The sequence below is a fragment of the Penicillium malachiteum genome (assembly GCF_028827825.1).
Source record: "Penicillium malachiteum strain IBT 17515 chromosome Unknown utg000002l:1.0-8849297.0:1.0-8852440.0, whole genome shotgun sequence".
Taxonomy (NCBI): domain Eukaryota; kingdom Fungi; phylum Ascomycota; class Eurotiomycetes; order Eurotiales; family Aspergillaceae; genus Penicillium; species Penicillium malachiteum.
Genome location: NW_026643095.1, coordinates 4,959,793 through 4,972,680, shown reverse-complemented (window position 1 = coordinate 4,972,680; position 12,888 = coordinate 4,959,793). Strand labels below are relative to the sequence as shown.

The 12,888-nt window shown below is 47.3% G+C and overlaps 4 protein-coding genes across 4 annotated transcripts; 2 read left to right on the top strand and 2 right to left on the bottom strand.

Annotated features, from left to right (window-relative positions):
* Positions 1-270: 270 nt before the first annotated feature.
* N7483_004836 (uncharacterized protein) lies at positions 271-1,484 on the top strand (the record flags this gene model as incomplete). The annotated part of the gene is made up of 4 exons (XM_057088273.1): positions 271-559; positions 590-830; positions 939-1,261; positions 1,315-1,484. 4 exons carry the CDS (start codon positions 271-273, stop codon positions 1,482-1,484), a joined length of 1,023 nt encoding a protein of 340 aa, XP_056948102.1.
* A 53-nt stretch (positions 1,485-1,537) lies between these two features.
* Positions 1,538-3,010, bottom strand: N7483_004835 (tat pathway signal sequence; the record flags this gene model as incomplete). Its single annotated transcript, XM_057088272.1, has 4 exons — positions 1,538-1,755; positions 1,807-2,406; positions 2,463-2,891; positions 2,950-3,010. The coding sequence occupies 4 exons, from the start codon at positions 3,008-3,010 to the stop codon at positions 1,538-1,540; spliced, it is 1,308 nt and encodes a 435-aa protein (XP_056948101.1).
* Positions 3,011-4,121: 1,111 nt separating this feature from the next.
* Positions 4,122-6,014, bottom strand: mrh4 (ATP-dependent RNA helicase MRH4; the record flags this gene model as incomplete). Its single annotated transcript, XM_057088271.1, has 1 exon — positions 4,122-6,014. One exon carries the CDS (start codon positions 6,012-6,014, stop codon positions 4,122-4,124), a length of 1,893 nt encoding a protein of 630 aa, XP_056948100.1.
* A 737-nt stretch (positions 6,015-6,751) lies between these two features.
* bud4 (uncharacterized protein) lies at positions 6,752-11,068 on the top strand (the record flags this gene model as incomplete). Its single annotated transcript, XM_057088270.1, has 4 exons — positions 6,752-6,841; positions 6,895-9,646; positions 9,701-10,398; positions 10,457-11,068. 4 exons carry the CDS (start codon positions 6,752-6,754, stop codon positions 11,066-11,068), a joined length of 4,152 nt encoding a protein of 1,383 aa, XP_056948099.1.
* Between the last annotated feature and the right edge of the window lie 1,820 nt (positions 11,069-12,888).

Here is a 12,888-nt window from a genome sequence, read left to right as displayed (position 1 = left end):
TCCACGAGAGCTTCGGGGTATTGCTCTTGTTGGAGGATTTGGATTTGGATGTCTACGAGTGAAGAAGGCCAGAAACACGTATTGAAGGAAGCGTGAGGAGGGAAGGATCTCCACGTGCAAGTGAGAGCTAGAGTATATGGCCGCAGTGGTCCAATATCTACACGCGTAACGCGCCGGACCACTGACAGCTCTATCTACATTCAGCATGTTTAGTAAGTAAGCCAATATTCTGTCATCTAACTGACGATACTAACTCTAAATCTAGTGAACATGGGGAACCTATTCTCGGTTTTGATTTCGTACGGCACTGAACATGCATGGCCTTCGGTAACAGATGAAAGAAGCTTCCGAGTTTCTCTTAACACTTGCATAGCTCTTCCAGTGCTCATATGCATTGGCTTCCTAGTGTTTATTGCCAAGTCTCCAAGTTGGCCGGTCTTACATGGTCACCATGAGAAGGCTAGAAAGAGTCTGAGATGGCTTTACCCACGAGACACTGAGCAAGCCCTCGACCTCAAGCTGGCAGAGATAGCATATACAGTTTTGAAGGAAGCCGAAAGTGAGTTAGAGGTAAACAGATCAAAATAAGATTGGATTGGAGATGATATTGGCAGTTCTAACTCACGTACATCGCAGGACAAGACGGCTGGTTATATCGACTGTTTCAGAGGCGTTGATCTACGACGGAGCTTTTGCGCTATCTTTCCTGCGCTTTCACAGCCATTTTATGGTAATGTTATTTGCGGTCCTTATGCAACATACTTCTTTTCGATGGTCGGTTTCAGCAACTCTCTATCCGCGACTGCCATCGTTCTCTGCGGGTATCTCCCGTAAATAGTCCCAACAGTTGTTTTATAAGCGGAACTGATTCCTCTATCCTATCCTAAAGGTTTTGGATTTGCATGCAATATCGCCGTCTTCTTCATAGTTGATCACAGACGTGTTGGGCGTTGGGCAATTCTCTTTGGAGGTCTCACGCTCATGTTTATCGGCGAGCTTGGTATCGGACTCGTGGGATCAATTGAACCAAATGTGAAGAGTTCTTCAGCCGCTAGCGGGCTCATCATATTCTTCGTTTGCATTCTTGGATGTGGGTCATTCAGTGGGCCTGGTGCTGTGGGCTGGACTTATACAGGCGAGTCTGGGAGCATGCACCTCCGCGCGAAGACCAATACACTAGGAAATCTTGGGAATGCGGGAATTGCCTGGGTCTTTGTTTCCACTGTTTCGTATATGATTGCTGGTATGAGTCTGAGTATTGGTAAGATACCTCGAACCACAATTCTTCTTAGAGAGACTAACCCTTCGCGAAAGGTTATTTTTATGCTGGAATGACGGCCTTGAGTATGATCATTGTCTATTTCTTCATTCCTGATTATAATGGCCGAAGCTATGCTCAGATTGATGAGCTTTTTGAACGTCGGATTCCTGCAAGGAAATTCTCGAAAATTGTTTGCACAGGTGATTATGGACATGTGGCTTGAACAGAAGTCTAATGCGATGTTTGAAATGAATTATGTACTTATCTTCATGTGACTCATATTAAGTATGTCAAGGATGCGCCGAACACAACCATTCCAAGGTACCAACTTGACAGGCGATGAATCCCCGATAGAGCATCGGAAGTGGTGCCACAGCAATCTCCATTATAAGTGACGTTATTCATCTCTGCGGCAACTTTGAATACTGACCCAGCAAAGTTCCCATCGTTGTAATAGTCGACCAGCAGGAAATTAGGCGCTCGGTCCCATTTGGCTAATAAATTAGTGGGAATTCATAAAATCTTCGGGTTTTTTATAGACTTACCTAGACAGTTATTGGCCATCAGTCCTAGGCTTCCGTAGCCAGAAACTGCATTGGTCACATTAATTTGAGCTGAATCTGGGATCAAAATCTCGGTACCATCTAGAACAACCTCGAGATTCAGGTTATGGTTGGCCATGTACATTCTTTTCTCGGCTTCAGCGGCCGTGATATCTGTGGGCCGTTGAACCGTACAGGGAAATGTACGGTTGATAGGGGAGAACGGTGTCTCCCACATCTGAGAAAATTCATCCAAGATATAAGGATAGACCTCCTGGTCGGCTTCATAATCCATGAACACCACGGCGCGTTTGCCGCGGAGAATCATGTCAGATAAAGTTGGCCAGTCATCCAAGCTCATGGGGATCTTCCACGGTTCATAGACGTAGTCGATGAGACCGGAGTCTTCGATGGGTGCACTGAAGTTCCCTGGAGAAACGTAGTCGGAATTGACAATCAAAACTGTAACAACATCATATGGATGCTTCTCTATCCATTTGGTGACGGTTTTCAGGTAGTCCTCCAAAGTTCCCATGTTCAGAAGGTCACAAGAAGTGTGGCACAGATAAATGTCATCCTCGTAGTAGTGTGCCTCGAAAGAGACTGTCAATTGTTAGGAAGGGTCCCAAAATACCTCTTTTGGGGGAAACACCACTTACCCATTCTAATACCATCATCCAGTTGCGTAGTCACATCATAGTATTGGTTCGATGCTATGTTGTTCTTTTTCACGAATGGGCTGTTATGGGCCGTGACCATGGTTATGTTGGAGTACTGCCTTGCGCAGAACTCAGTATATCCGTTACATGCTTGGGTATTGACAACACCGGATGAAGAAGTGGTGGCAGTGCTATTGGAACTGGAACTGCCTGTTCCGACAATCACCATATCCGTCGCGGAAGTTGTTGTAGCAGTCGAGTTGCCCGTTGTCGTGGCATTGAGTACGGATGAGACAATTTCGGTGGTTGTATAGGTGATGTATCCGCCGGTAGGAACAGCAACTAATGTTTCTGATGTCACAAAGATTGTTTCACCACTTGAGGTGCCGGAGCTGGACGATGTAGCCGAAGTACTTGAGCTTGTCGATGCTGTCGATGTAGTCGTCGTATCACTTGTAGTCTCTGTGGTCGTGTCATCCGCGGTGACCAGGCCATTGTGAAGAATCCATAGCACCCAAAAGAGGTAAGATCTTCGTGAAGATCTTCATATCGAAGGATTTGATGAAGAGATAATTCAGTATCTCTCATGTACACACACAGGCGCTCTGTCACTCGCTCTGTGTTTCTGCTTCTTTTTTGTTCCCTTCAAGTTCTGCGCCCAAAGGCAGTGACGTCAGCTCCTCAATGAAATCTGGGAAAAAAGGCCAATAGTTCCGTTCAAGATGACGCGTCACTTCAGGCACCCACTAATGGCATAGGGACAAAAACCACAGGGGGATGAACTTGAAACGGATCTGAAGATACTTGAATGAGAGCAGAATGGTTTGAAAGTTCGAATTTTTTTCAAAATACCGAAAAATCTCGACATCGGTTAGATATTTTCATTATGCAGAGCGGAGTAGCCGGGCATGATTTTATGCGTGCTTCCGCATCCAAACCTTGGAATCGTGCATATACTCGCATCGAATGATGATCGTCAAATAGGAAATTTTGTTCACTTCCAAGGTTCACTTCGCTTGTAGAATATCGTGGCCACTGACGTTATCATAACTGTTCATGAGGCTCTAAGAAGGTTTGCCAAGGTGATCTTGGTATATGCGGGAAACTCGGGATCCCCAAATGAATTGAGAACTCCAAGTCATTCATGATTGGGGAAATAAGCGTCGTAAACTTGAACCTTCACATAAAAGATGGCCATTTCTCACAGTAATGGCCAAGTGCAAATAATAATATTAAACGACTTGAAATGTCGAGTCTTGAAACAGCTACATAGTAATAGTCGGACTCGGATGGATCATGATAGTATATATCCACATGGATCTGACCAAAAGACTACCCACTACTAGTAGTAGTACAGGCACTGGCAGCTGGAGTAGGATCCATGTGCTAATAAAAGTACCTACTAGTACTAGTACCTACTACTAGGTACTCCGAGTCAGACTTAAACTTGAATTACTACTACGTAGTACTAGTATGTCCCGAGGTCATATGCAGGAGAAGAATCGAGTTTGACTATATAAAATATCGTACACATCAACGGGGTCTTAGAAATTGGACCGGGTATTTTTTAACCCCTCATTAGCCAGCCTCAAATTCATCTCATACCTCAAGAACGCCAAATATGATACAGGTTTATACAAAGGGATAAAACATGCAAATCTAAATCAGAGCTTGTCCACGGAACATGCCCTCCCGGACCTCACGAACAACGTCCTTGCGGTCTTTCTTACCAACCAGGACGACACCACGACCACGCTTGCCCATGCGACCCAGACGACCCAGACGATGAATGAAGTCAACAGTGGTGTGTGGGACATGGTAAAGCAGCACGGTTTTTACCGCCAAAGTATCAATGCCTCGGGATGTGATGTCCGTGGTGACAAGGACTTTGGTGTGAGGTAGACGGCGGACAGCCTCAGATCTTGGGGTAGGAAGCTCCAGAGGAATATCCTTTTCCATGCGAGCTTGTTTCTTCGCAAGCATGATTTCCTCTGAGGTCGGTGGAAGAGTAACTTCTGTGAATTCCGCAAGAATTTCGTCTTGCTTGCGGGTAGTGGTATCACGAGATAGCGAGACAGCATCAATGCCCTTACTTTGGAGGAACTGCGCAACTTCATCTGCCTCCTCACGCTCGTTCACGAAAACAATGATCTTTTTGGTCTTTGGTCCCATGTATGATGAAAGGACGGGACCCCATGTTTCGCCGTCGGTTCCTTCCCCTGCCTTGCCAATTGACCAAATGACATCGGCACAGGCAAGAGAACGGTTTCCACGGTAAGGCTCCTTGTCAATGTCCACAACACCCAGCTGCACACGACGGGGGATGGCATGTAGATTCGGGGTGGTGAGGCGTCGAATGTCTGGGTAGCGCTTTCGAAGTTGGTTGTCGAGACTCTTCGGAATTGTGGCGGAGCAGAAAATCAGTTTCTTGAGCGAGGGAGCAGCCTTGTCAACTACTTCCATGGTGGTGGGGAGGAAAGAACGATCCATCAACGAGTCGGCTTCGTCGAGAACAAGATGGCTGACTCGACTGAGGATATAGGGGTTCGTTTTGGCGATAGATGCAAGGAGATGCGGGGTGGAAACTAAGACGTCGATACCGTCGGGGTGGAAAAGAGTATTCTTGATTCGGCGGGGTGTGAGGTTCGAGTGAATCATTCCCGACCGGTACTTGACAGTATGAGAAACGGCTTTCACCTTGGCTCCAACCTGGGCCACCAGCTCAGATGTGGGAACCAAAATGATGGCTCTAGGACGAGCTTCGTCTGTCATAGGGGCTTCTTCAGGTTCCAACTCGAATGTCCGGGTTTTCATTCTTTCTTCACGCTCTTTGGCCTTTTCTTGCTGGAGAATTTCATCTTCTTGTTTCGCAATGGCCTCCTCGCGTTTGACCGCATCCACGACAGGAAGAAGGTATGCCAGAGTCTTCCCAGATCCGGTCTCAGCTGCAAGAAGGTATTGGTCGTAGGTAGGCTCATCATCGGAAGGTTGGGTAGGTTTGTTCTTTCGTCCTGTGTTTGGATTTAGAAGAGCGGGAATGGCAAGACGCTGGATTGGAGTGGGGACGATGTCTGCGAGGGTGGGTAAGGCCGATGTGAAAATTGATTGTCGCACAGCGGGGAGGAGAGGCATGTGGTCGAAGCTGGTGATATTGGAAATTTTTGATTTAATGGCAGTTCGACGGCCATACGTCACGGGAGACAAAGTAGTTTGCATTTTGAGTGCTTTATACAACGGGGCCTCGGGCTTCTTCGATTTAGAATCATCACCGGAACGTTTGAGAGCGGCAGGGGATCGGGATCGCGGCGTGTCTTGAATGCGAGCCTCAGTTTGATTCGTTGCCGCCCATGGTCCATGTCGGCTTGATCGTGGCTTTTTTAACGAGGTTCTTGCAACATTAGGAGATAGGGACATGCGAGCGGACTTGCGCTGCAATCGCCCAGTGCCCATGGCTCGCGTGCTTTGCCATGTCGATAGAACTGCCGGCGAAGTGACAATGCTAGTCCTGGTTTGACATAGGAAGCATATCGAGGAGCGAACGGGTAGAGGCATTCTACCTGATCGACACGAAGTATGGAAGATTGGGAAGAGGAGTTATGTCGTTATGATTGTAGCAAGAGTTCCAGACCAAGGAAAAATCACGGGCTCAGGATTAATTTCTACACCATGCCTATCCGGGATTAGCGCCGATCATGGAACCTGATTCTTGAGGCTTGGATATCATGTGACCTTGATGATAGATTAGTCAGCGGGTGATGGGTCCCAAAACAGGAAAAGCGTCTATCCACCTGAAACACGTTGCTATGGAGACTGCCGGGACACTGTCAACAGTGCAACTTGCTTTGGGGTAACAATCCACTTTCTGATCCATGGAATAGATATCGAGATCGGATCCTCCCCCTCATCTTATTCTCCTCACATCATCCCTCTTTGAAACTCTCTTTGTACTTGACTTCAAGGTCTCAGAATTCGGTACCTGGCATTGTTTAGGTGACGCATTCACATTCTTGAGACGATCGACACGACTGTTACGTTTGCAAGGGAGGACTTACCAGGATTCGCTGGCGCGCAAACATTTCCCACGCGACTCCTGGTAGCATTGGCTAAAGGTATGTTTGGTGTCAGTGGCACGGATTGAGAGTCATCCGTTGTGTTCTCTTTCCGCCAACTGGCTTCTATTTTTGAGGTGATGAGCTGCAGCTGACAGCAGATAAACAGACAGCCTCATCGTTGTTTATACGGTGTGATCCCGGTATCTCAATTGCCATATCGATCGGCCAAGTTACAGAATGCCCGGTGGACTCGGCCAACGGCCACTCTCCGAAGTGAGCCCAATGGCTCAGCGACGCAATTCTCCCAGCTGGAACCAAACAAGCAAGGTAGGCGGATAAGGATGACTAGTATATTCATAGAAGCTAATGGTTTGCGACAGGGTGCCAGTGGAGAATCTCCCGCCTACAATGTCTCACCTTTGAACAACACGGCCACTCCGCGTCTGTTTTGGAAGGGTCGCGACTCTCCAACACCCTTTTCTAAGGCATCCGAGAATCGAGTGCCATATGATCCAGAATCCTGCAGTTTACCTCCCCGTCGGCCGTCCCTCGAAGACCTGAAGCGTGTTTCGCGCGTCAAGAACCATAATATGTTTCGCGAAAACGGCCAAGAATACGACCCCGCGCATGTATCCGTGCCTCACAGACCCCTGGCTTCTGATCGGTCCCCGAATCGCGACAGCCAAATGAACGTTGCCAAAGCGCAATTTACCGATGAAGAACTGGAAATGGAGTTTGCGAGACCACACTCTCCCAGCAAAGAACAACCATCCCCCGCAAAATCCTCCTTGTCAAAAGCGAGTCGTTATGGCAAGGGCTTTGATCCCCAAAGCGAGATATGGTCAGAATATGATAGTTCGGGCCACCGACATAACAAGAGCGTGACATTTGATGCTGCACCTCCTCAAGTCAATGAGTATGAAATGAGAACACCAGACCCATCTTCAGTCACATCAGAGTCCCGTGAAAACAGTTATGATTCCGAAGAGGATGATGAAGTCAGCTTTGAACAAGAATCTTCTGTGGAGCGCGACGATAGCTTTGATGCATCTCTGGAGGATATTGAGAAGACACCAGTTGTATTGCCTGATGAATGGCGCTTCATGAGTCCCGGAAGCAACCATGAAGAGGATGAATCATTTACTGAAACTGTGGATGAGGAGGCTGTTGAAGACCGTCCCATCTCACGTGAAGGTGGATCATCTCATCATGCCCGGGTTGAGTCTTTAGACTCTAACGGCGAGAGACGTCCTCTGCCTCCGCTGCCTTCCGTCTCCCGAATGTCTGGATCTCGTCCGACTTCATCGAGCAAGAGCGCGGGTTCCTTTGAACTCGGCAAGGGTAGTCTGCGCGGTTTGCCGGCTCCCCTTTGCCCAACCTCGCACAATAAGTCCGACATCACTTCTGGAATGTCCCTTGAGGATAGGCTTTCAATGATGATGCTGCAAGAACCAATCAAGTCTGATCGCAGCGAGGACAAAGAGAAGAACTCGTCGGAGAATTTCAACGAAAGAGAAAAGCCCGAAGCGCCCCATGTGGAGGATGAAGCCCATGATCTCCCGAAGGATGATGTTTTCTCTCCTCCAAGAATTTCTCGTGACTCAATTCTACGTGACATTCGCAAAACGGAGACCTATGAGGAGACTTACGAGGATGAAGACAGTTTCCAGGAAGATTCGCATATTGCGTCCAGCCCTCATCTTTACGACGATTACGACCCTGATGTCCCAATTCCCTCTCTTGAACTTGATGATGACGAAGATGATGACTCGTCAAGTGTCATTATCAAAGAAGAGGTCAACGATGATGAATTATACGCCATTCCTGACTACTACCAGAATTCTTCGGATAACAGTCTCTCTTCCCGTGACCAGAGAGCCAAGTATGATGAAGATAGTAACTACTCTCTCCGATCTGCAGCTGAAGCCGCCGAGAAGGAAAATAACGACAGGGGCTCTGGACAAACTACTCCAACTGCTACAGAGCAAAACGAAGTCCTTCCATCTCTGGAGGAAGAGCACGTAGAGGATGGCACCGCGACTAATGAGGACAAACACTTGGACATGAGTGCAATTCGTCAGTCTCTCGGACGCCCAACAACTCCCGAGATGAAGGAGGACCCAATCTCTGAGCCATCTACTCCGGAGTCGGTAATTCGTCATCCCATCGATTCTGAAGACGAAGAGGAGTATGACGAGGAGGAAGAGCAAGACGCTGAAAGCTCGTCCGATGAGTCGGTTCCTGAACCCATCGCGACCATCCGAGCTCCTGGTGCTGGTCTGAAGACGCGTCCATCATTAACGCCCGCTGATATGGATGCGATGGCTGCCACTCGACGCAAAATCAGTGGTCAACATGTGCCTCTAGTTCCACCCATGCCACACCTGACTAAGCAGGAATCTAATGATTCCCAGAAGTCGGACCAGGATGTTCCTAAACTGGATGTAGCACCTCAGCTATCACTGCCCACAACCAACCAGCGACAGTCCAGCTTAATGCAATTGGATATTCCATTTAGTATTCAAGAGGAGAGCCTCGGGTTTGGACTCACCAAGGAATTTGATCGTGTTATTGAGTCCCAAAAGGTTGCGTTTAACCTCGCGCTTTCCCATCTTGATTCTTGCCCTACACCGGCCACCCACATGGAACAACTCCCGGCTCCTCAATCCCCTGGATCTTCCACGGAAGCAATTTCACCGATACCCGCTAACACATCTTCTCCAAAACAGAGAGGCTACCTCATGCGTCAGAATACAAAGGTAGTTATTGCAAGCAACCGAAACGAAGAAGAGCCTGCCCTTCCAATCGACTCTTCAACTGAAGACCCCCGTGGAACCCGTTCAGCCGGATCTTCTCCCCGCAAAGCTAGTCAGCAAACTTGGACTACAGTCCCCTGGAATGGCTCCACTCGTCGTCCCAGCATTAAGATGGCTGGCAGTATCCCCAAGAAGAAGCCCCTCCCTGGTTCAATTCCTCCTCTTCCTGGCCACCCGAGCAATGTTCAGGAAACTCCAGCAACCATTGACGAAAATGAGCCACTGGGCCAAGACGCATACGAGGACGGAGAAGAACGCGGTCGTCTTTTTGTAAAGGTCGTGGGAATTAAGTACATTGATCTTCCTCTGCCACGTGGTATGTTAATTCTCCTGAAACGGTCTATTCTTACAAGGTGCTAATTCAATTCAGGTGAACGTTCTTACTTCTCTCTTACTCTGGACAACGGTCTCCACTGTGTGACTACCTCGTGGCTTGAACTCGGGAAGTCCGCTCCCATCGGCCAAGAGTTTGAGCTCATTGTTCAGAACGATCTTGAGTTTCAACTTACTCTACAGATGAAGGTGGATGAGAACAAACTATACCCACAGGAAACTCCTGGCTCTCCTGCTCGTCAAAAGACATCTGCTCTCAGCCGCGTCTTTGCCTCCCCCAGACGTCGCAAGGAACTGGACTTGAAGCAGCAAATGCAGACTCAACAGCAAAAATCCAAAGATGTAAATGCTCCAGTCTGGGAGCGCTTGAGAAATACGGTCGCACGCGATGGAAGCTTCGCTCGGTCCTATGTAGCACTGAGCGATCACGAAACCCATGCCTTTGGCCGTCCGTACACTGTCGATGTGCCATGCTTCAATGAATGGGCTGTTGATGAGCAGCCTAGCAGTGTGAAGAGTAAGAAGAGTGCCATAAGTATTACAGCTTCCCGCCGCCCTCCTTACAAGATTGGCAAGCTTGAGTTGCAGCTTCTGTTTGTGCCCAAGCCTAAAGGTGCCAAGAATGATGATATGCCGAAGAGCATGAATGCCTGCATTCGGGAGATGCGGGATGCAGAGAGTGTTTCTGCGCGCACTTTTGAAGGTTTCCTTTCTCAGCAAGGTGGCGATTGCCCGGTAAGTCACGGTCCAGCCAGGCGCATTCCTAGTTTTCTTTTACTAACTTTCACCACAGTATTGGCGTCGTCGCTTCTTCAAGCTTCAAGGTTCAAAGCTGACCGCCTATCATGAAACCACACGTCAACCTCGAGCAACTATCAATTTGGCCAAGGCTGCCAAGCTCATTGATGATCGTTCATCCTTGGTGCAGAAAGAAACAAGCTCCCGAGGTGGTGGCCGACGTAAGTCTGCCTTCGCTGAGGAGGAAGACGGTTACATGTTTGTTGAAGAGGGATTCCGTATCCGCTTCGGCAATGGTGAAGTGATCGACTTCTATGCAGACAGTGCGGTCGCTAAGGAGGGCTGGCTTCGTGTGATGTCGGAGGCCGTCGGCAAAGGATCCACATCCGGTGCTGGCGCAACCAAGGCATGGGCAGACTTTGTGCTGAAGCGCGAACGGAGCCTGAAGAATCGTCCTCAGACCGCTGACAGATTCCCTCCTACCGGAATCCCAGTTCCATCTTCGCCTGTCACACATCGACAGAGCACTATGATGGCCCCTCCATCGTCCGCGGGATCGGCGCAGGCGCCACAGTCCCCTCGGCCTCGACACAAGCATACCTACTCTCAACCTGAGCTACCCACTTCTGAGGCTCGCCGACAGAAGACTCGCTCTCTTATGTTTTAAGGCCACTTCAAAACGCTCGAACTGCACAAAAGCCCCTTCACTTCTTCTGTCTATGATGTCAAGTTGTCACAATAGGTTTTTTTTTTACTATCCCCGTCTTGTGGAAGCCGTCCAATAACTAATCTCTCCTTGTGTGTGAGATCCATCACCTTCTCTTCGTTTTCTTCTTTTTGTCTGCTGCCTTCGCTTCCCCCCCTCCCTCGTCATCCCTCCTTCACGGTGTTGATGTACGATCAGCTTCTTGATTTTCCATTTGTGTTTTCCTTTTTCATTCGGTGGTTTTTTGTAACCATGGCTTTTGTGTGTGATCGAGGGCAGCACGACAATGATATGACCCCTAGCTACAGGACACCTCCAGATGATTCCTTTGAGATCCTGTGGTACGTTAATGAGACATACACCTGGTTTAACTTCATGAGTTCATAGTTTACGGTCTGCAAATTTGTTTTAATTTCATCCACGTTTCAGCTTAAAAAGTAAATTACATTCAGTGTAACTACTCTATTGCCAGTAGCCTAATCTAAGATCCAAGGTGTATACCAAAACCTCTACTATGTGGGTATGATATGGCCTCGGTATGATTTTAGTGGTGACGTAATTCCCAAGCGAGCGGTCCAGCTACTGCCTACCCTACAGTTTTAATTATAATTATTAGAACAATAACGCCAATTTATTAAAATATTTATCTAAATATCACAGTGATCTGATCTATGTCCTTCTTCTCCACACTTTTTACATGTCGGCAGCTTTCTCCTAGCTGGCTGAGAGGGTAAAACAGGCGCCCTAGACCGCGGTACGGGAGGGGCAATGGGTGTTTCAATCACCTGTATAGCACGCTGTATAGCTTCCTGGCCCTCTTGAACTGTCATTTCACCCTCATTAGGTATCTGTCTAGTAGACCGTTGGCGCTTCTGCTTCTGCTTCTTGTGGGCGGCACGTAATTTACGTGTTCAACCTCCAATAAAGCTGTCGAATGTATCTGAATTTCACAGGCCTTAAGAACTTGATCGATTTGCTGTTTGAGTGGACTTGGAGGGCTTTTTGAACGTTGCTTTAGAAGAGCTTTGATTGAAGTAGCTTGCCGTTGAAGCTGAATAAGGTTCTGGGGTGTCTTGGGTGAGAATTGGCTTGATCGACTAGTAGGGCGGCTACCTAGGGGTGTAGGCGTTCGAAGAAGAATATTAAGCTTAGAAAGTACTTAATCTGGGTTGAATAGTACTAAACCAGCTGCTGTAAAGCTGTTTTGAATGGTTTGGGCTTGAAAAGCCTCTTTATAAGCGATTGGGTAGGCTTTAAGAAAATCAAATTGATCAATATGGTTAACACCAAGCCGTATTTGATTCTTAACAAGCCAACCATATACACATTTAAGAGGTATAAAACATCTAACATCAAGTAGCTAATAAAGATATAAAGAATAGGCTGGTATATAAATTAAATTAATATTATTCTCTTTATAAGTCTAGTTAAATTAGGGAGTTAAATAGCTCCTATAACCATCAAGAATCAAAAGTCAATATTTTCCAAGTATCCGTCTAGTTATTGCTGGGATAAAGTGTTTTTAAAGCCATTGAAGTCTAATTTTATCAATTATCCATCCATTTGGACTAGTTTTAAATCACCAATGAGATAGAAGATTCTCAAACCATCCTTTAATCAAAACTTTGCCTTTGAAAATAATTACTGGTGAAAGTACCTATCCAAAAATATCAATTGTTTCAATAGCTGTTACCTATTTACGATTTCTAGGCTGTAAAAGTAATCGCCGACCATAATATCGAGAACAAGTAATAACTTTAGCAGTTGCCGTAAGTCCTATT